The 23,700-nt window shown below is 39.4% G+C and overlaps 1 protein-coding gene across 1 annotated transcript in view; it reads right to left on the bottom strand.

The window, feature by feature from the left end:
• RALGAPA1 (Ral GTPase activating protein catalytic subunit alpha 1) overlaps nucleotides 1-23,700 on the bottom strand; it is a 124,300-nt gene that overhangs the window by 692 nt on the left and 99,908 nt on the right. Inside the window, exon 39 of the mRNA XM_035902040.1 lies at nucleotides 8,336-8,460. Coding sequence (XP_035757933.1) covers nucleotides 8,336-8,460 — 125 coding nt within the window. The remainder of the gene's footprint in view (nucleotides 1-8,335; nucleotides 8,461-23,700) is intronic.

The raw sequence follows: 23,700 nt of genomic DNA, 5'->3' as shown, positions 1-23,700 counted from the left end.
CGTTACTCAAACCACAACCCACAGGATCCAGTCTTTAATGAGAACGTGAAGGTTGTTAACAGCTCGTTGCGCATGAAGGGAGCTCTAGGAATGCAGCTGAAGAGGTGAGAGTGAATCAGGGGCCAACTGGGAGAGCAAAACATCTTCTCCCATCCCAACTTTAGTCTGTGCTTCAAAAGGCAAATTCCTACAGGGCCCACAAGGCAGAAGCTTGAACAGATCGTTCTAACTGGATGCACTATACGTTAACGTTTCTTTGTAAAAGGAACAAGATGAATTTGAGATAACGGTACGTAGTTCATTAGCCCAGCGCCCAGAGCTAGGCTCCAGTGCGCCCCGAGTCCCCACTGCAAGGAGGACAAGGCTCTTCCCTGACAAATAGCCCACCTCAAAATCTTCTTCCACAGAGATACAAGGAGAAAAACATGAAATCGAACTCACGTTCTCCTTTCCAAGGAGGACAAGGCTCTTCCCTGACAAATAGCCCATCTCAAAATCTTCTTCCACAGAGATACAAAAGGAAAAGGAGAAAACCATGAAATCGAACTCACGTTCTCCTTTCCGTGCACAGAAAAATTAACGCTGTGAACTCACATCCCCAGAACTAAACTGCATTTTAATTAGCCATTTACAGAGACTGACAGCCTGACTGAACTCAATTACCTCAGTCGCTACTGGTGGCTTCTGACCCGTATAAATTACGGACAGAGGCTTAGTCCAGCAGAAGTCAATGGGGAAACCCCGGTAAGCCAGAATATCACTTGCTATTTCTTCCACATCATGCTGTTACTGGCGATTCTTTAAAATAATAGTGCAATAAGGGGAACGGAAGATCTCTCTCTCTCTCGGTATACATTTTACATACGAAGGGGTGCAAAACCCGTCTAAAACTGATCATGATTTATTTTGAAAGACTCCTCTAAAACAAAATCGCAGGTCACCAGGTAAGCAGTCCAAGAGTACATTTGAAATGCACTCTTGTAAACCTCAGTGACTCAGCGACCTGGCCGTCCTCCTCGCCTGGTCCATCACCTGCCTGCTCCAGAGAGACGGCACGGCGCTTCCCGTCTTTTTTCAAGCTGACACGACCCATCGAAGTGACAGGGAGGAGAAAGGGCTGTTATTTGTTCCCTGGCTGGTGACAGCAATTCTGCTCATGAACTAGGTACTTCATTGCCAAACAATCTGGAAAAGCGTGATAATGCCTGACTCGCTGTGCCTTACAGAAAAAGGCAGGCAGGGAAACATGCACTCTCATTTTCTGAAATTCTATCTTGTTCTAATTTTACAAGGAATTAAAGCATTTCAAACGGTGGAAGTTAGAGAACAGAAAATAACCGTTGTTGTTTTGCACAGCATACCATTCACAGCTAGCGTGAAAGACCTTCCGTTTCAAGCCTTTGCCCTTTACCTTGATGTGGCCAATGCTTTCTAGTGGAGGTTTTGGAAGGAGAAGAAATATCACAGCATTTCTTTCTTTGTTGAGAATGAAGAAGTGATGAGGAAGGAGGAGTGGAAAGAAGTGAGGAAGGGGGAGGGAGGAGAAAAGATAAAAGATAACAGGTGTGAGACATGAGACACGAACCGCAGAGATTGAAGGGTATTAACAGATGAGCACAGAAAACGGAATTTCGCGTTTCATTATGCAATTGCTGCTCATGCTACAGGTTAAAGAGAGTGATGAGTTAGTTATGCGCAATGAAGCAACAGCTCTGAAATCCGGCGTCATACTTACCAACTAAGCATTACAAGAAAAAAAGGAAGAGAGAGAGAAAGAAAAGAATTCTATAACATTATCCAGATCCAGCAACCTTATTCATAGCAACTGAGATAACATCCTAAACATTGTCTGAAATGCTTGCTTAAAGTCTGTGAAAACAGCTAAATACTCACACACATACACACAACCGAGAAGGAAAAACAAATGGCAACTCGATATATGGCTTCTGCTCCCCAGCTGCTTCACAGTGTTAAGTACACTAAAATTACAGCCAGTCTCAACGCGAGACTCCTGAAATCAGGTAAATAAGAAAAAACAGGGTATTTAAGCTAGTTAGTCTGCATCAAAGGGTCAAACCCTAGGATGAGATTTTATCATGGGTAGGATAAAGAAAACCTTAAACCCCCTTGTTATTTCAATTAAGGTTTTATTCCGGTCATATCTTAAAATTTTGTCTCCAATTCCTGCAGACAGAAGCACAGCCTCAAATGCAATCCCATTTTTTTTTAAGAAATGGACTTGGAGCTATCGAAGAACAGAAGTCATGTAAAGTGATTTTCACATCTGAACATATCACACCAGAAGAGTGAAGAATAATGGCACTTAAAATATATTTCAAGTCTGACAGCAATCAACAGACTGGTTAGTTACTCAATTTCTTTGGATTTTAGGTAAGCATATATACCTATAAACACCTATATATACATACATACGCACATACACACACGTGGATATTAAATGCGGTGTATAGAAGTTTTGCAGGTTTTGTTTCCCCTTCAGAGTTTTAAAATCTTCAGTGTAAAGTGTTATTATCTTTATCTCTCTATACAGTGAAATATTTAGTTATCCGAAATATAAAACCAGGAAAGTTCTATAAAATAAACAAAATAGGTATGTGAGGACTAGTAAGAGGTTGAAAAATGTCAGGAAGTGATCCTTGTTTTTCATCTCTTAGGCTTGACAAGTGACAAATATCATAGCCTGATGAGCTATGATATTTTGGGGTGACAATGTAAAGCCATTTCAATTGCTTCTGAACAAGGAGGTGGATCAACTAAGTTGGAGTGTGACATTTTCATGCTCCATTCGATAATTTTAGGATCTTCTAATGATAGTATGTTGGTTATTTGACTCAGAAATTAACTATTTAAATGCAAAATTGAATCCTGACTGCACGCAGACTGGGTTAGAAGCGAGGTGAGGTGGAGGAATCCGCAGGCATCATACCACACGCACCGACACGACTCCTCTCGCTCGTCAGTTCTGACTTTCAAAGAGGTGAAAAATTCACCGAGCAGGAGCCTGACAGGGTGCTGACGTTAAGACAGGGTGCTGTATGGTCAGACTCCTCTCAGTACGCCTAGCTTTATCACACCTTGTTGTCTGGATCAACATTTTCCTGAGTGCCATTTCTGAGAATGACCACAGGAGGAGAATTAATTTGTGCATGTCGGTAAATTTTGATGGCCTTTTAAGATAGTTCAGTTGCCCCTCCCCGAGCTCCAGGGAAGAGGGCAATCATTTTTGTACGGCTTGTGCCCTTTGCCACTCTTACAAATTCCAGTCCAAATCCCGCCAAGTTGTCCATCGTGCTCAGCAGAGCCTTGCTAGAGTCAAGTCAACAAAGTCTCTCGCTAATTTTGGGAAATGAGGAAAGAAAGCGAGAAGCGGATGCAGAGAGAAAGACTGCAAAAGCAGCGGCCAAAGCAAGATGAGAAGGTGAGGAAGAAGGTGATGAGTGGCCTGAAGACCTGGGAGGCTGGAACCGGGTAGGAGAGGAAGAACCAAGAGCCATACATGAGAAAGAAGACAGCAAAAAAGACTGTTTATGGCAAATGAGCGGCAGAGCCCATGTCCAGTGAGGAATGCTCTTCGGAACCTGGCTGGAACCTGTCTACTGGGCAAACCCTTTCCCCTCTGTCAACTAGTATCTGTGAAGCCCACAGGCAAAATTCCCAATCTTTCCACTCGTGGAGATTCAGGCAGAGGGAAGACAGCTTACCATTACTACCACTAATTGCCCTATCTCAGTCTGTAGGTGGTGGATCTGGAGGCTACATCTTTGCGTATGAATCACATGGCTCTTAGCCAGTATTACAGAATTTCTCTTTTGCCCTACGCCTTAAACAAAGCAGAAATGGAAGGAATTACACAAGGACAATGTTGTCACAAGACAATAAGTTCCTAGTCAAACATTCAAAAACTAGGAAATGTCAGGATTAAAAGCTAATTTTCTCCCCTTGTGCATATGGACAGGATGCTTTTTAACTGGACAGTCACACTCTATTTTTTTCAGTGGACCCATTTCATTAAATGTAGGAAGTTGATCTGTTTGGGTGTCTAGCAGTCCACACTGACTTTACTGCCTCAAAGTGCTGAGGATCCCCAGCTTACTACTACCCAAGTGGTTGACTTCAGGACAATAGTTCAGAAATGCATAAAGTTTCAGCTTTGGTTGTTCCAATATGAGGTTTTCAGAAAATTTCAGTTAGTTTTGTGGTTTTGCTCTGATTTGGAATGAAAACAAAAATTTTCCTAAGTTTGGGCTGGAGAAGGGACAATGAGAAACTCTTCCCAGCCCCACCAGACCTACAGCCTTAAATTCTGTATTTCAGCTTCACTGCCAGGCACAAACCTCAACCACCGCCATCAACAAGTGTTGCTTACACCCTTCTACAGTGAGAGAAGCATCATCATTCTCATCCGTGAAGGGGTAATATGGGGCCAAAAAGATTCTCAGTTCAAAGCAAACAAGCAGCAGAGGAGATTAAGATGCAGGCCGTTAAAATGTGAGTTTCCCTTGTGCAAGGCTGAAGTACTGCTACCTCTACGTTCCCCGGCTTCCCTGCCTGCCAGGCTTACTTTGGAAGCAGGGCAGCAGAATTCTTCTGAACGCAGGCTTGAAAATACAGGAATGACTGTTGGGATCAGAAAGTCTGATGCTTTTATCGTAAGGAAAATACTATGACTAATGTAGAGGGACCTCTTCTTTATAAGGTTTACCGTACTGAGGTAGTATGAAGAGAGGGGAAAAAAGAAGATAGAGGAAAACCAAACCCAAGACATGGGTACATTTTAAAGCTCAGAATCTTAGCACCAATAAGCCCTTCAATATCATTGAGCTTACCATTGACCGTTCCGTCAACCTATTCCGGTGTCACAGGCACCTGCTTTACTCAATAGCTGTACAGCAGGCGTTACTCTGTTTAACAGAGCATTTGCAGTTATTCTATTTAACAGAGTCAGCACAGAGCAAAAAATACAGAGGCAACGAAATGATATTCTGTGATTAAGTGTGGGTAAATCTAATTTTTTTTTAAATTCACACATCCACTACGTTAGTCAGGTTCCTAAACATGGGAAGGTGGACCTATCAGATATTTTGACAGGGCAAACTAAGCGTCTAGGTAAAACAGCAGCAGCCACAATCACACTGCATTGAAGAGCAACCGCCCTAAGGAAGGAAACTGCTTTTGCTGAGAGCTCAGCCTTTGATAAAATATGTCAATTTGAGGAAACAGAGTTTGCTACCGAATGGCATGTTCTCTATTTGGTCTGATTACCATAGCTCAAGTAAAAAAACTGGCATGCTGAACCCGGCCAACAGGATCACAACAACAACGACAAATTTACTACAATTGGTGATGGGCTGCAGTAGCTTCCCAGTTCCTGTAGATCTTCCTCAGAAGAAGAAATTGTTATAGTATTTTATAAAAATTAAACATATTCAGCAACTGTAATCTTGGAGATCATGAACCAATTAAAGAACCAAGTCTATACTATTGAAATGTGGAAATCTTTTCTAGTCTCTTCTGGTCAGTTATTTTTCATTTAAAAAAAAAAACAGATAAAATATTTTTAATTTAAAAAAAAATTGTGACGTATTTTTAGAAGCTGGTCAGAAATTTTCGGATGAGGTGGAAACGTCTGGCAGGGAGCCTGCAAGGTTTTGTCTGAAGCATCTTGGGGGTGATGAATGTGTGTGGATTGCCCGGCAGGACTCCGGTGCCATTCCTACGTGCAGTGCTGGCACAATTCAGAGCTCTTCGCAAATCTTTCAAGAAATCCATCTGCTGTAGGGACCCTGGGAACTCAGGGATATCTATTTTTTTAATAGGACATCTGGTGGACTCTTTCTTGGGATCACAGTCCGCCGTAGTTCTGGGTCATTTGTGGCCACCTCGCTCACAGGTCTGCCTCCGCTAGAAACGGAAACCAGTGGTTTCCAGGCTAACCCCAAGCCCTGGGGAACCTTTTTGGCAGATGACTGCAGTGTCAATTTATACCTGCCTCTGGCTTTAGAATTTGTGCCCTCCAGAGTCAGCTTGGAGGCAGACGGTGTGGTGCTATTTTGGGCACCCTGTCCTGGAGCTGCGTATCAGAGCCCCGGCAGCCCCGGATTGAACAGGGGTCAGCCCCCAAGCTGCAGGCAGGACTGCCAGAGCATCCCCAGCCAGAAGAGCGCTCCCAGTCAGGCAGGCCTGGGGACAGGTTCTTTGATGCCAGGTCGCACTGTGCTGCATGTCCGTCCTAGGACGCTCCTGGCTGCTCCTGACACTGACGTGATGGTCAGTCCCACTGCACAGCGCAAGGTCCAGAAGAATGTGGCCCTCAAGTTTCGTGGTACATAAACACACGTGTGCATACATGCAAGATGTGAAATAGCTCACAAGCTTCTATTAATGGGATTCCTGCAGAAAATCTGATTACATTTGATAGAAAGGTTAAGTCCAAAATCAAATTTCCAAAAATCACAATCTTTTCCCAGATCATGTTAGAGAATATCAAGTATGACTAGGACAATTTTTAGAGGAATACAGGAATTGCCACTGTACAGCAGTGCTCTCCAACGCACCAAACTAGTACAGAAAAGCAGCTTTGCTTCACCCCGAAACAATGAACTAGAGGAAGAGGGCAGAATGATTTAGCCCTTAGGAATGAGATTTCCGAAAGGGAGTAGGCAGAACTGGTACAAGAATATAGAATATATACGAGTCATACCACCGTGTCTGGCGTTGAATACTTACTGTGTGCATTAGGGTAGGAAACGTGGCAAGGACTGGTATCCCTGGTTATTGTTATTAATGTTTCTAGCTACAGATTTTCCTATTCAAATGTTTTCATACATTAAATTATTTTACTATTTTTTTATACTGATTTAATTACTTTTAAATTACTTTTAATTTTGTTTCCCTTTGTTCTGACCTATTTGCACTAACATAGCTATACCGCTTATTATACTTTGAAACTGCACCTCATTTCTACTTATGGTTTATACTTTCAAGGAAGGGAGTCTCAATGTTTTAACATCTCTCTGTCATTCTTTTTGTGTTCCTACCACGACTCCTCTATCATTTTAGAATTTATATCTGTGTATTTTTGCAATTGAGAAACAAATTTTGAGATAACAGCTTGCCAAATTAATTTATTCTTACAAAATTTATTTTACTTAAATTTACAGCTTTTCCACGGAAGTGTTTTGATTTATACGTTATTAAATAAAGGTTTCTGGACAAGGAATTTCAAGTGTTACACATTCTTCTTCTCCTTCTCTCCTACGTTATCACTGCAGAATGTCTTACAACATCAATGAAAGACAGCACAGGGTACAAAACACACCACTGCCATCCAGTACTACTTGTTCATGCTGAGAAACAAAGGTCGACACAATAAAGTGTTACTCATTCAACAACTGTCTCTATCATTAGTTACCTTAATCCCAGAACCAGTGTTAGTGCTTCATGCAGACCTGAGGTTAGTAAAAGACTAAAACTTTAAGAAGATGTAGTGGTCATTTCTCAATCAGTGTGAAATTCTTTTTAGTGTGAACAAGGGCAACAAGGAAAGTTCGCATACACTTTGGTTACAAGCTTAGTGCTCTAGTAAAAGTAAGAGGAACAAAGGGGTTTTTTGGACACTTTGTCTTACCTTCAGATAAACAGAACTGATATTTAATGATCTAAAAAGAGGGGAAATAAAATAATGAAATAATCATAAGGAGTTCAAGAAATTTCAGAACAGGAAGGCCTTGAGTTACTCATTTTCTTTTACCGATTTTCTCATTAGTAACTGAAAATGCAGTATCCTCTTATAAAACAGGTGTTTTACTGGAAGGCAAAAAATGACCTTAAAAACAACTTTGCAGCTAATAACCTGGAAACAAAATTGATGATTGCAAGGCTCTGAGATTTCCAATTTTAAACCCTACCTTCTAAGAACACAGTGAGCCTTAAAACTTTCTTATGAGGAAGGTGTATTTAGATTAAAGAATGTGTCTACTTGAACTAGCCTGGATGCAGGAGTGCCAACACTTCCATGGAGACTTGGTAGAGATACAGCAGAACATGATAAAATTCACGGTAAAAATACAGGGTCTGGTTGCTGTATTAAAGCAGCTTGCCAAATCTTAATGCCAGGTGTTGGCTCATGATGCCAGGCAACAGAATAAAGATTTAAAAGCCACTTTGCCCAGGTCCTCAAATATGTACATACAGTCTTTTCGATTAATGGCAACTCTTAATGACGTGGGGAAGTCTGAATTTTCTGTCTTTATAAGTAGGGATACTGCATTTCAAGTGAGATTGTACAAACCCAGTTCTTTACTGTACTTCTTACCTGTCTCTGAGGGCAAGTGGTGGTAAGGTGCTGGACAGAAAACCTGAGCAGCAAAGTCCTCAAAAGTTGTAGGCTCTAGGTGATGTTGAACAATTGTTTGCAGGTATCGTGCTCTCTCCTCGTAACTGGTTGAGCCAAGAATTAAGGAGCAATTTATATCACGTACTGTAACTGCTAAGTATCAGTGCCAAGTAATTCAGAATTCTTGGTTTTGTTAAACACATATCACGTATTTCAGTGACTGTACACACTTATTTTTAATTCTTTATATAATTATGATATTATCCGATGCGCTGAAGTAATATTAGCTGTAAGATAAACACGATTAACATAAACCTTATGGTTCAACTATCTTTTTTCCACATGTGATGAAAAACTTTCTGAAAATTTTTTCAAACAGCAGCAACTTAAAATACTCTCTTTTAAGTAACTGATTTGGCTGTACTCTGGTCACAGTTAAATATAAAGATGTTACAATTTTTAAGAGGTATAGCATGAAAAATAACATTAGCAATAGATGATTTGGTGCTTTTTCTGTGAAAAACTGCTTCCATAATCCCTAAACACACACACACAGAGTTAAGATAAACACATAGCTAAATTTGAGTATTGGGGAAAACACCTCATCAATTATGCTGTTAAAACAAGCAAGAATATTTGTAAAGAATCCGCAGGACCCTTAAATACTGGCTAACAGGGTGTTGGCAGGGCACTGACAGCAAAATACTGTACTTCTTCCTTTTCCCTGTGTTCTCCCTCTCAGATATTATTGACAAGGGACCAGTATCTTGAAGTGTTGTTGCTTTTGAAGAACCCTCTCCAGGCTTCTTGTTCCAGCAGGCCTGATTGTGCTGTTAGCACAGAGAGAGCGAGAAAAAGAGAGAATATTTCTGCTGTTCATGAAAGCAACTATGGAAATGGCTGTCAAAATGTAGAGCAGCAGGCAGCAACATACAATTATCAAGAAAAACTACCATGCTGACTTCATGTCGTATAGTTCCTGAACTGAGAAATCAGTTAACCTTTTCTCTCACAACTTTCAAAGTCCTCCAGCTGGACTCAATACGTTGAACAAGGGAGACCTTCTCCAGCTATCTTGCAGAACCGTAAAACGGTCAGAAATTTTCTCTGGCATTTAGGCTTGTGCACACTTTTTTTCATATTTGATTTGTAGATAGCGAGATCATTTTCTCCTTACATACTTCTCTTTTCTAAAATAAAACCCCAACCCCCCCTGTTCCTCCCTGGCTGTGGAGGAATGCGTTCGGAATCAGTTTCCTGAAGGTTCTCGGTTCTCATTTCAGGTTTGCTGCTTTTCTGGGGGGAACAGGGACAGTGAGGCAACCTTTCTGACTCAATTTCACCATCTGTGAAATGGAGATAACACTCGTCTTGCACACATTTTTTAGCAATCCAAACAGAAAAACTGCATTACAAGTGATAAGCGTTTTTAATAAGAAGTGCTAACATCTAAAATAAGTAACTATGCTATTTGCAGTCACGATAAGCAAGAAAATTGTCAGCCCCAAGTTACAACTGGAAACAATGCCCTTCGTTTTAGCTTTTGAAACCGTACTTCAACAATTACAGAACTTTTCTTACGAAACCTTTTTGCAGCTGTTTTCTGTACAATATTTACAGTGGATTTTGCAGTGTATCTAAGGATGAAAGAACATATAGAGAATATAGTCTCTTGAAAAGAACTTCCACTGAATAAATCAATCTTCATTGTACTTCCTTAGACCACAACTTGGTTACATAGTGAAACTGGGAAACAATTTTCCCTCCAAAATCTGTGTTCCAAATTCTTTCTGGATCCTGAGACAGCTGAACCTCAGCAGAAGTCTCAGGCTGGAGAAGCCATAATAGAAGCACTGGGACAAGAGAAAATATAGAAATCTCCCATTGTAACGGTTCTTAGGTTGGGGGATAAACACAGTATTGAGCCTTAACAGAGGAGAGTAATATAGCACAGTTTTTAAGAGGCTATGTATAAGTGGTAGAGGATGAAACTGATGGTTGAAGTCTAAATAATACTACGTATCTCACAACTTGTTGAAAAGCACTTTTTTCATTGGGGGAGATTCACAGCTGCTGAATTTTCTGCAGTTAATAGAGTCCTTTGATTCACAGCAGTGCCCCTTGCACAAAAAATACTGGCCTTTGTGTATTACCAGAAACTAATTTTCTATTTGGCTGAAAAGGGAAAAATGGGGTTATTGCTTCTCCCTCCTACAGAGCTTTTCATTATGCCTGATGCACTCAACTTCTAAGCTCTCCTGAGAAAAAAAAATAACTGAAGAGGCAAGAGGTAGAAAAATGAGCTTGTTAGCACATTAGAAGTGAAGTATCTTGGTGGGCCCTAGAAATTCCCAGTGGTGTGTTAACTTATCACTCTATGCATGCTGGCACTGATAGTCTCCCAATTGATCACTCTCTTTTCGCACCAAAGGTGCTGCCAGGAAGCAAAGGCTGAAGGCCCACAGGAGAACAGGCTGCTATCAAAACAAGCTGTTTTTAAAAGTCTGCTTGAATGGGTAAAATGTTTCATGAAAAAGTAGGGTGGAGACACCTACCTGCTTTTAAAATGCTCTACTTTCAGAGGTCTCTAAAGGAAACCTTTTAGTTTATCCTATTATATCCAAAGCTTATACACAAATAAGGCAAAAATGACGGAAAGTTACCGCTTTGGACGTGACAAGGACATTCCCATTCTCCCATCTAGGTACCTATCTCCTAACCAAATAAAGAAGACTTGACACAGATGCTGACTGAGGCGGATAATGGTGTTTTCATTACACAGTGGAGAGGACATGCTTATATCAGTTCTAGAAGTCTTAATTCAAATGCACACTTAGTATGCCCAGAGAAAAGTAATTCAGCTAGCCAGGTTGCCGCTCATCCTAACAATCCACAAAACCATCTGCAGCTTGTTAAAAACAGAACCCCACTTAAAAACAAAACAAAAATCCGATGCAAACGCCAAGTCCAAAGCTTGCAGTATTCTGCACTAAGAAACGATGTGCTCTCCTCAGAACAACTCCTTTTCTGTATTAGAAACTGCACAGCTGAGATTTGGATGCTTTTATCTTCTATTCACCTACACTTTGAGAACATTCTAGTATTTTAAAACTCCAAATTTGTATGCTGTTGTGGCTGAGATAATCTGGTTCTACACTGCATTTGAATGCAACTATTTGCAAGAGTGACCATAAACCCACGGTCGTTAATTTCTACATTACTTCTAATAGGCTAGACATTTATTTCTTTAAAATGCTGCTCTCTAGGGAAGAGTTATTAGCACCTACAAATGGAGTGGCACATACAAACTCAATGGCTAGTAATAACAGGGCAACGCAAGCTGTATTCTTACCGCCAGTGGATGTTGCCACTGGTATCAGCAATTAAGATGGAATGGGGAGGAAGCATGGACAAACCAATGGAGAAAGACTCTGGCGCAGAGAGTGACTAAACACTTAAATAACGGTGGTGTGGCCTTTCTGCTTCGGAAGAAGGTGCTAACCGGAACAAAAGAGAACGGATAAAAAGGTAAGATATACATGAAGGCACTCGCCCAAATCTGTCAGCTACAAACTTGCAGACATATTGTCTGCAAAAAGCATAACAAAAAAATTCTAATGACTTAGCTATACTTTTGTAGAAGATACTGTTCTGAAAAATATAATCGGTACAAGAAAAAAAATCAGGAATCACAGCTTTATAGGTCATTAGGTTGTAGTCACTCCAGCTAAAATTTCATTTGCATTACAATCCATTTTACTTATTCTCTAAGTCTGCAATTATTTCTATTAATACTGAAAATACTGTACTTGCCATTATTACTGTAAACATGCAATTTTTTTAGACCTGTTGATTTGCACTTGGGAACAAGCGCTGAAATCCTGTCTGTCAGATCACCTACTTATGCTTAATCTGTCTGAAAAACAACATCTCATGTCTTCACCTAATAGCTCTCCATCACTATTGATTATATCACTTTCTTTTTTAACTCAAGCTCTGTTTAGATTCCTATGGCAGAATATGTCTGCATTGTGCGGATTCTTTTTGCATAATCTAAGCTAAAACTTTTTCTAGCCATCTACATGAACAATTTATCTAGGCTCTTATTTCACATCTCAGTTACTGCCACATCCTTTTCTCTGGCCTCAGCAAATGAATTTTGATTCCTCCTTATATCTACTTGGAGCACTGCAGAGCCCACAATCTGAACACAGTGCTCAGATGGGGCATTCTCCTCAGACATTGCCATCGGTCTCCTGTTCCCTAGCACAACTGCGGGCTACTGATTTTAACTTTATAGCCCATACCTATTTGATCACTTTTCTCAGAACCACTCTTGCCCCCACTCAGCTAACACAGAAAGTCACTCTCACTCACCTTGACATTTCTGAACAGGCATTTTTGCACTTTTTTCTGTGTGGCTTCTTATGCGAAGCACCACGTCTCCGTAGGCATCCACAGAACAATCCCCCCTCCAACTCTCCCCTTTGCTATGATGTTTATCGAAAAAGAAACAAGGAAAACACCTGGGAAGGCTTAAGTCCCTTGCTGTGTAGGTCAGACAACTATTCATGCCGTCTACTATCGTTTCACATTTCCCCGAATTTTGTATCTGCCTTCATCTGTTGTTTTCAGTTTTATACTTGGCCTTTTTCTCTCTGGGAGACAACCATGACGTGTGTTGTGCTGTACACCATCTCAGTCTATGCTAAGCATACATACATGCCATGATAATACAAACAAAACCACCCTCCTCCTTGCATCTTCATCCATCATCTTAATATTTTCCTTTTATATCCAAACCAACTCCCTCACATTACTAATTTTTTTTTATATCCATGGCTTTGTCATCCTTCAGTTTGGTGAGGAAATCGGTCTGCTACATGTTCCCACAACTCTATACTGTTTAGTCTTTATTTTTCCTTTCCTGTAATTTTAACCACGCAATCTCCATAAAATCCCATACTTCCCACTGTTTAGCCTCTTCTACTGTCTCTATCTTTCAACTCCTTCTGTTGAATTCATCTCTTTATAGTCATTTCCATAGATTTATTGTGTCACTTCCATAGATTTATTGTGTCATTCTGACTACACATTTTCTTTCCATTCTTCTTATTCACACCTCTCAGTTTTAGAATGGAATAAAATGCATTACAATAAATCTATCTAGTATTTTGCAGTTAAAGAAGAGTGGATGCATGACTACTATGTCACAATCATCCAGGGAACACTGATCCTAAAATGCCATTAACCCCAGGCTGAAAAAAATGAAGAAAAGGCTGTTTCACCATGGAGTAAAATTTCCAAGACTTTAATCAAGGATATGGCACTTCACAAGTCTGTAATCTATCTACTACCAGAGCATCTAAGTGCTAGATTCACGGAAGGGCTGGAGAAGAAATCCTAGAGCCTGCTCCAAAGACCAGTTGATAAAAAACGCTTCCCAAGCAGGGACTGGAATCCAGGGACTCTCCCCTCCCAGGAAAGCACCACAACCGTTAGGCCATAGAGATGAGCATGTACTTTCCCTGTGATTCAGAGGAGATCTGATTTTATGAAATGAAGAGCAATTTCAGTGGTGAACGGAGTGTGCCTGATTACAAAATGTCCTCAGTCCCAATGGTTAGAACAGCTTTGTAAGAGGCAGGACATGCGGCCTCAAAATTGGAAACCGCTCTCTCATTTCCTGGCTGATTGATACAGCCAGGGAGCTACCTCCTGTCGTGTTTGTGTGGGCTCTAATCCAGCGAGCGTACCTTCAAAACTCTGAGCGTTGCTGCCTTGCAGGTCAGATGAGCGAAGAAACACCTACCTACTCAATGGATAAAAGAGGGGCATGAACCAGGCATTTGGCTGTTCAGGATATAGCAAGGACTTGGGCAGCTCTAGTGCGTGCTGAAGTGGGCAGCTCTCCAGGGAAGGGTGCCTGTGAAAGCTTTAGAACCTGTGAACTTCAGAGGCATCCAAGAGTAGGCATTTGCTGTGTGGAGATTCTCCTCACGTATATTTTAGACTCAGGCACCTATCAGACCAGTCGGGAGGAACCTGGGGCAGATCAACAGAGTAGTTATACGCCTAACTGCTCTCAAGACTTTTCCGAAAAAAAATACAGAAAATGTTTATCAAGACAGATTTCCTAAGCAGCTTCTGGTGGGGAAGGATTATGCTGGGGAACCTACTCAATGACAGAAAGTTAAAAAAGGGCTGAAGAGATGTACAGGTCATTGAAACACTAAAATGGTGATGGAAATATTTGTAATGTCTGAAAAAAACTCTTTCAAAGATCAATATATCACTTTTTCAATGGAATTTAAAAGGAATGCTTTTGTGAAGCACCTAAGGTCACCAAGGCAGAAACCCTGTATTCTTCCAAAAGTCAAAGAAAATATTTATCACTTCAAATACCACAATAAAACGTTATGCCTCAGTGTCCATTTTAGTACATGACTTCAAGATGATGTCTGGATGATTTAAAATGCATCAAGATCACTGAAGTTCAGGAAATACCCTAGAACTATGAAGTTCCAAGGTGTAAGCTCAAGAGTGCTGCAGGCATTCCTACACCCCTACCGATGGGCTGGTCAGGTCCAGTAGACTGGTAACAACTTTTTTTTTTAATTTTTAGGAAAAAAAAAATCAAAATTGTAACAAAAGGACTCCCTTTGTGAAAGGGAGTAAAGATGTGGGCTCTTCCCCCCGTTTTTTTCTATCACTGCATCTCTCATTCAGAAAAACTGAACAAAACCCAAAACGAGACACTGCCATGAAAGTGTTATTCATAAATCTTCCCTTCTGATGCTTATGTATTTATAGATACGTGCACACCTGTGTCGTTTATCACAATATTACTGTATTTAGAAGATGTGATCACAATACTGACGCTATGTAGTACCTGAGATTCTTTGATTCCGGTGCAAGGAAAAAGAGGAGGTTTTGATGATTGCTTAGAAATACCTCTTCGAAAAAAACCAGAGAATGCATTTCTAAATAGCAAGATGGACTTTTTCAGGTTAAATTACAAACTACTGTCAGAAATACATGTACAGCTGCATCCCTGGCAGTTCCAACTGTTAGCAAAATCATCTAAGAAGTCAATATATATTGATATGATTGTGGAGAGTATGACTTTGTCAGCCAGGCATTTAGAAAATAATTTAGACAAGCAGAAACCAAAGCACTGCTCCATCCTTAGCTGGAAAATGAAAATCCTCCACCCAGAGATACTTGCTTGTAGGATCAATGGACACCCGTGAGAGGTTTTTTAATTGCCTGTATAGAGTATTTATATAAAAGAGATTAACAATATTCTAAGCAAGACCTACATAAGATGGCACCTTCTTGTTTACTACATTTGCCCCCTCAGCAAATTTAGAAGCACACCTCGTCTAGAAAAAACCAAATCTGTAGTATTGTCAATACAGAAATGCTCCCGGGATATTAAGGACCAAAGGAAACAAAGAAACAGTGAGGCACGACAAATGGCATATGTTGGTAGGAGATTTTAAGTTTCTTGCTCCCTGGCCTGAGAAGCTGTGCAAACCCCACAGAATTACTTGCTGCAGTTTTAGGCACTTAAAATGGTGAAAGCATCAATTTTATTGGGCAGATTTTTCCTAGTAAATTACAATTCCTGAAGTCAAAATGCGGAAGGAGGGCTTCCTCCAGTAAAAAGGTGACAAGTACAGGCTAGGACCAAGGTTTTACAGAAGCTGAAAGGAAAAGTTAGCCATAGCAGAATTTGACTTCTAAAGGAAGACAGGACAAAACCCACACATCATAGAAATGGAAGGTTTTTTTCTGGGAAATCTCATTCTGAAAGAAGAGATTGTGCAGTGGTTGTCAAACCAGCTGAGCTCATACTGAGTCACAGCAATTTGTACTCTTTGTTGGCTCTTAGAATTAAGGATGTAAGTTGGGCTGCTATTGATCCAGTGTTGGAAGCCCTGCAACTAGCTGAGTTTTGCATGGAGGTGGGTGATCAGTATCAACTGGCCACACTGAGAGGAATAGTTAAAGTTCTCTTCTATTCTGAAAAGTGACTCTGTAGAAGTGGCATCATGGTGTTCCCTATTTATTGCATTTCAATGATTTCCACATCTAGTTTGCACAGTATACAAATAAAGAGATTTTTTTTCCCAACTGCAACTTCTATTTACACAAGCCAACTTGATATCTCAAAGTCAGCCTGGGTTCTTTGCTGTTTCTTAAATACTGCCACTCTTGAAAATGGCACATAAATATTTTGCTCTGTGCATCTGTTTACACAGCGATGCTGTAAATGAACGCAGCTTCTGCATAGGCAATGGGAACTCAGTCACAACACCCATGACTCAAAGCAGAATTCAGTTCATTCTCCTCATATCGGATGCAAGTTACTCAGGTGAAAGAGAAGAAAAAAAAAAATTACTATGCTTGATGGTTCTAAACAGGTGAAAGAATTAACAATTCTACAGTCTTCTAAGGTGATTTTTCTCTCCACTGAAACCTGATTTTCCATACTAATGACAGCAATTTTGCAATAAAATGTCACAATCTATTTTCTTCCTCATAAAAAGGGAACATAAAACTCGGAGGACTCAAAGTTGTATTTTAAAATTAAACTTTTAAGTTGCGTTTCATGAAAAGATTTTGAAACTCCAGAAGGGACACGGTGTTAATTATCCAAAAGCACAAATTTTAAGTAGTAATGTATATATTTGATAATCTACTAATTAATGTATCTCACAAAAAAAGAAAATAAATATGAAAAACAAGTAACAGACTGAGACTGCAGAATTTAAGCAAACATAAAGTGTAATATCTAACATCCTTAATAAAAAACTTTCTCAACACAGGTTGTAACTGCAAAAGGGCTTTCAGAGGCAATTTCTGAGGTATATTTCTTTATGAAGAAAACAAGGGAATATACAATAGGTAAAACCATACAAATTAATCCCATCATTCCAGATCTTGCCATTTGTTGCCAGGGCATATAGTTGCATCATTCTTTAAATGAATACAGTGAAAATGGCTTTTTATTTTTTATACTACCTTTTTATACTACCATTTTTTTTATACTACTAAGAAGTTCAATAATCTGTAATAAATTAAAAGTTATTGGACAAATTATAACACCACAAATTTTTGCCATTTAGAGGCTTTTTTATTTAAGAGTACTGATCTTACAGCTAAAGGGGATTGCTTCCAGTATATCTACCCTCCAGTTAAATGGTTAAAAGTCCTGCAAGGAGGCATAGACTAGATAAAGTTGCAGCCACTGAGTGTTTCCAAGTCAATGCTATTGCTTTCTGCCTAGTTTACTAACATATTATATATTGAAAGGCATTGACTTCATCTGAATTTATAAAAGAATCTTAATTTTTACAGTGTACCCACTTTCAAAATGGCTAAATTACTGCAAGAAATCGTAAGTGATGCTTACATTTTCATTGCAAAACCCAATGCTTTTACCATTCTACAGTACTGTCCTACGAAAATCCTCGATATATTGTTTATTTTTATGTTGTTCCATCAGATCTTACAGCTAACTAAATTTTTCAGTGGTTTATAACATCGTCTAGGAAGAAAAAGCTGTGATTCATCAGTGCAGACAAAGCTGGGCTTTAATCCATTCCTATAACCATATTGCCAAGTCTATATTGTTTACATTGCGTCTCAATTAAGAGACAGGCAGGACACCTGGTACTTCTTTATCTAAGTCCCACGGGCTGCCAGATGACTCAAAATCCATAACAGGTGCTAAGGCAGTGTGAGTGTAGCACCATTAACACAAGCTGGAATTGGATAAAATTTGGACTATGCTTAACCACTTAAAACACTCAATTATGAAATGAAAAATGTAACCACTCTGCACCAAGCTCCTTTACAAAAGGCACTTACAAAGATATGTAGAATTAGAGTGCAAGTGTAATGGACTTAACACCAATTTTAATTTTAGTATAAATATTCTCCAGAATTAAATTGTACAAAACCTAGCTATATAAAAGTTTACCTTTTTAAGATAACCACATAAAAATATTATGAGACTATACTTACTGAATTGAAGAAATTCTTATTCTGATCATCTGCTTAGGCAGCAAAAAAGACAATTTCAAAGTTAAGGGGAAAAAAATCTGAATTAACAATACTTACTGAATTCTTCTACCCTGTAGAACCCAGAAGTTTGTTTGTTTGTTTTTTAAGGACACTGGCAAATGAAAGCATCCTATGGAAGGATTTTAAAACCAGCAAGGTTCAAGTGAAAAGTTATAGGAAAAAAGATATTCCTTTGCACTGAAAAATCCCAGTCTAGATCTCTTTTCAGCACTTTTTCAGCTAAAGTGACTGAACTAAGTATTAAGCTTTGACACTGACAGAACACACCTCATGAGAGAAAAAATAAGTATCAGAAATTTTACAGTGGACAATTACTTAAGAACTATCTGTATCTAAACGTGCAGTAATCCAATTAAGCTTCTATTTAATATTGTAATTATCAAGAACACAATATAGTGATTTTATTACCGGAGTAAGCAGTAACAAAGTACAGTAAACTGTCATTTAAGACAGTGTCATAGTATCTATGATAAGCAGCATATTGGCTTAAACTAATGCACTATATGCCTCTAGGGAACGACAGGCTCAGAGACTGGGTTTTAACATCAGAATCTATCCATTAATCTTGACTTAAATATAATCTACTCTGCAGTAAGAGGAAGAATGGGCATTCAATGAATTATCTGTTTGAAATATAGCAGGAGTGTATTACCACAAACATATAGTAGGAAGCCTCAGTTTCGCTACCATTTACTGTGTATCATTGGTTTTACAAGCCCTGAACTGCATTTTAGCATGAAATTAAAAAGATAGTAAGATCAAATGGCTAGCGGTATCGGAAGGATGAATACCACAACATTACAACACATTACCCATTAAATTTACCGGCTGTGTGGTCAGAAGGCTAATAACAGTATTTACAAATACCCCACTCGTCCATGTTTTAGTAACAGGCGACGGAGGTGAAAACAAAACAGTGAAGGAAACAGCACTGAAGCCCTTATGCAGGCAGAATTCCTACTCCAACTTCCAGGAAGGATTTTTCTTACTAATGTGTCCAAGATGGGAATCGATGAACCTGTAAGGCATGTTGTGCTAATTGTTTTGAAGCCCATTACAGCTGCCGCTGCTTCAGGCCCTCCTTGGAGCGATGCTCCTGGCTGCAGACAGAAGGGATCGCAGGCAGCCGCTCACCGGGCAGCAGCAGGGGAGGCAAAGGGCCGACGGGCCAAGGTTTTATTAAGTTTATGAAGTTTATTAAGGACGTTGCACCAAATGTGCCAATGAGAGATGCTAAGGGGTTGCAGTCATCACTTCAGCCCACAAATACTGTGGAATAGTACAGGCCAGGGGGAACTGCAGCCCCACATACTAACTCCTGATTTTTGGAGAGGGATCAACCCCCACTCTGACACTCGGTATTACATCAGTTTTAACTCAATTAACTAAGGTTGATGAGTGTAAAAATACAGAAGCGCAACTGGCTCTTTGCTCTCTGGTATTAGCATGAAGGCTTAAGCCCACTGTTCATACATTCAGATGTTTAAATCTCTATCTTAAATGCCTTCTCTGCATATATGGACATATTCATTGATGAGAGGAACTGTAAGGGAAATGCCTTTCACAAAGACATCACTACAAAGTGCAAAATTACACAAACATGAAATTATATTAACATTAAATATCGTCCAGCAAAAAGACTGCACATAAAGACATGCATCAGTTTGCAATTCCACACTACACAGTAACAAAGGAAACTTCTCACATGAGAAATTCTGTCATTAATTCCAATCTGTACTTGAATAAATCCACAACTACCTTTCTTTTTTTCTGTTATAGTTGAAGAGAACGTTTGCTCTTTACCCTGGGTTGCTGCAGTACCGGTACGAGATAATCTACTTATGTCTCTTCGGAGGGCGGTAAAGTAGATTTTACAAACGATTTTTAAAACTTGAAGACAGGCTTCTTCTATTTAAATGAAGAAAAGAAATATTAATTTTCAGTTACTTCCTTCTTTCTTTATTTCGAAGGGCAATTAGGCAAGCAGCCCCTTCGCCCTCCTCCCCAGTGCTGTCAAGCTGTTGAGAGCAGTTTGCGGCACTACAATGGCACTATTGTGAACGCAGCCTGGGCTTCCTTCCCACAGAGAGTTAAATGGGCAGTTCCTGCTGCCCACGATGGGTGTCCAGTGAAACAATACTTAAGAGCCAGGTTTTATCAGTTCCACGCCAAAGAAGTGAAGCCAGGCAACCCAAGCCTTCATATCATGCTGAACCATATGCCAACCCTGCTGGCCCCCAAGGTTTATCACTAAGAATCAGGATCCGTCGTGTCCCCTGTGAAATTTCACTTCACATACCTTCTGTGAAACGCATGGCTTTGCTGAAAACTGACCTTTTTCCACAATTGGCAAGAACAGATGGAGGGTAACTATGGTTTGGCAAGCAGAAATTAAAAGATTTTCTAACAGCCTGCATTCTTCTATGTTTGCGAGAAGAAGCATTGAGAAGGAGATAGATGTATTTGTGACCCACAGATCTATTCATGTGCAGCTAATCAGCAATTAAACTATTTTCTCAATGTCTAGAAAGTATACTGAGATTAATTTGATTGGCCAGGCTATGATTAGGACTCATGTCCCTCGGACTACCATATGGTAATTCCAATTACTGTAATACTAACTTTTAATCCTTGCTTTATGCCAGTTTATTCCATTTTTCTATTAAGTATGTGGCACATACAGAATAAATTACATACGTACACCCTTTTTTGTTATAATTTTGACCTGTTTAATTAGCGAATATTGTTACACAAAGTATATTCCAGCTAGATATTTCCACATCCTGACAGGTATTATATATAACCCCTTTTTTCAGTAACTGAAATACAGACCTGAAGGAGAACAAAGACAACCAATGTGCTAGTTTCTATTAATCTTTTTTTTTTTTTTTTTTTGGTAGCTATCATCTTTTAATCCCTCTGTTGGCACTGGAAAGCATGCCCCAACTGTCCTGATCACCATATGCAGAATGACGCAGAAACAGTTTGCCAGTATCGTATTCAACTCACCCAAACCCATCATTCTAACTCAGGGACATTACTGTTTGTCAGTTTTGCTTGTTACAAATAATCTCCCCCGCTTCCCACCAATTTAAATATCAGAATCAACCACACAGAGTGTTATATACTTATTCTTTAAGTATACACAGCTTTTAGTGTTTTAACATACAAATCTTTTAAGTCGTTTGCAGCTCACTGATCTGTTATTAGGGGTGAATTTATGACTAGAAAAGGATTAAATCAATAAACAATGCTGTCTTTTACAACATAAACATAGGGCTTAAATAATTTAAAAACTGTTCTTTCTTTAAATCTTAGAAACATCAGGAAAAATCATTTAACCTTCCCTGCTTTTATTCACAGAGTTCTGAGAGCTATCAAAGAAATCTGTACAAATTTTAACACCTTAAGGGGCCAACAGTCTTAACATTTTAACAAAGGGCTTTTGTTATCCAAAATGTTTAATTAATCAATAAGGCTAAGTAGGCATTAACAAAAAAACTGTCATTTTGTGTTACGTACAAAGTAATCAGCTCTGCATAAGATTGATCTAGTTTATCTTTTTCATTCCAGTTTAAGGACTCCCAGCCTCCTCCCTGCAAATCTTTGTTTAAGAGAGGGATCTATGCACATTTAAAATGCATTTTACAATGAAAGAGTGATTGCTCTCCTAAATTCCGGCCTACAACATACAGAAATTTCCTACCTTGAAAAGATGCAGTAACAAAGAACTTCCCTCCCTCAAGCGATCTGTACTGGCAGACCCAAATTCAGAAGTTCTAGGAGGCTGATAAAGCACTTCACTGCTTTTCAGGGTAGCCCACTGACACCCTCTTATTCTAAACCAGAATGCCACTGACATAAGCTTACCCATATTTTACACAATTCCCCCAGAATTGTCTACAACTCACTCAGCTCTTTATAAGTGCAATCATTAGTAGAAAATTGTATCACTAGAGTCAATCAGTTTTGCCTCATTTGATATTTTGCTTTTTTACCACTGTCAAGAGAGTCTCATGCATTTCATTAGGAAAGAGTAACTAATAAATAAAGCTGTACTTCTAATTAAAAAACAAGTTATAGGTATCTTACGATGACGACATTATTACCCTTAAACTCATGTGCTTACACTATACCTCTGACTGGTGCTCCCAGCATCCTAGTTCACATCTGCAGACAGCCCATAAGAAGAGGTAGAGACAGAAGAGCTACCTGGGGTAGAGAAGGCAGGTTCTGTGGGATTAGAAGCAGGGCAATTACTGAAGAAAGTATGTTCATCTGAATATGTACAAATCCAGAACTGCTGCTAAAGAAATGTATGTACGTGTGTGCTGCAAAAGAACTCACGGACTATATACATGAAAACATACTACATTACAACACACCTTTCAAGCCTCAGGCTTCAATTTATTCTTCCTATCAAAAAGGGCATGAAAAGCAACTGAAATGATGTGTATGTCTACATGAAAAATGCAGTAAAAACAGCAGCTTGGTACACACATCTGCAAGTATTTCTCCAGCAGTTATGTGAAGTGTCTATATGACAAACACTAAGGCAAGAGTTTAAAAACCTATCACAAATGTTGGTTCAATCAGTTGTCTCTAGTGGCTAAAATCAAAGGCATTTAAAGTGATGCTTTGGAATTATTCATTGCAAAACAATCCTATTCTTTCAACAGGTAACTAATAAATGATGGCTGAGAACAGGCTTGCACTACCCCTGAGGTCCAATTGTTACTCAGAACACTGCCTACTCTTGCTCCCTGGTGTTGCATTTTAACTCTAATTGCATGATCAAGCCAATAAATTGGACTCAGGGGACAAAAAAACACTACAAAAGTACCTACCCTGACAAAACCAGAGGCTGCAAGAAAATGCACTTCAAACAGAAGTGAGGTAAGACGAGACAAGCGAAGGAGACGTATCAAGGCTTGAAAGACAGTCATTAATACTGACAGATTACTGTAATTCTGGCTGTCAAGGTGATCGATTTAAGCAGCATATGCCAATCAATACTCTCCTCATTTACTGAGCAGCATTAGATATATAGTTAGGTAAGATGTCCCTAAGACAGGATTTCAAACCATACTTAACGAACATAAATAGCACAATTTATGCTTTGGAATCTTAGCTGTTTTTTCATTTGGCCTTTTTTTTTTAATTGGGCAAACTTCAGTGTGATGTTATCCATACAAAAGTTACTTTAGATGATTCTATTACACTGCATTGCCATCATGTATGCAATTGCG

The sequence above is a fragment of the Egretta garzetta genome, unplaced genomic scaffold, assembly GCF_000687185.1.
Source record: "Egretta garzetta isolate BGI_Z169 unplaced genomic scaffold, ASM68718v1 scaffold79, whole genome shotgun sequence".
Lineage (NCBI taxonomy): Eukaryota > Metazoa > Chordata > Aves > Pelecaniformes > Ardeidae > Egretta > Egretta garzetta.
This window is presented reverse-complemented; position numbering and strand designations above follow the sequence as displayed.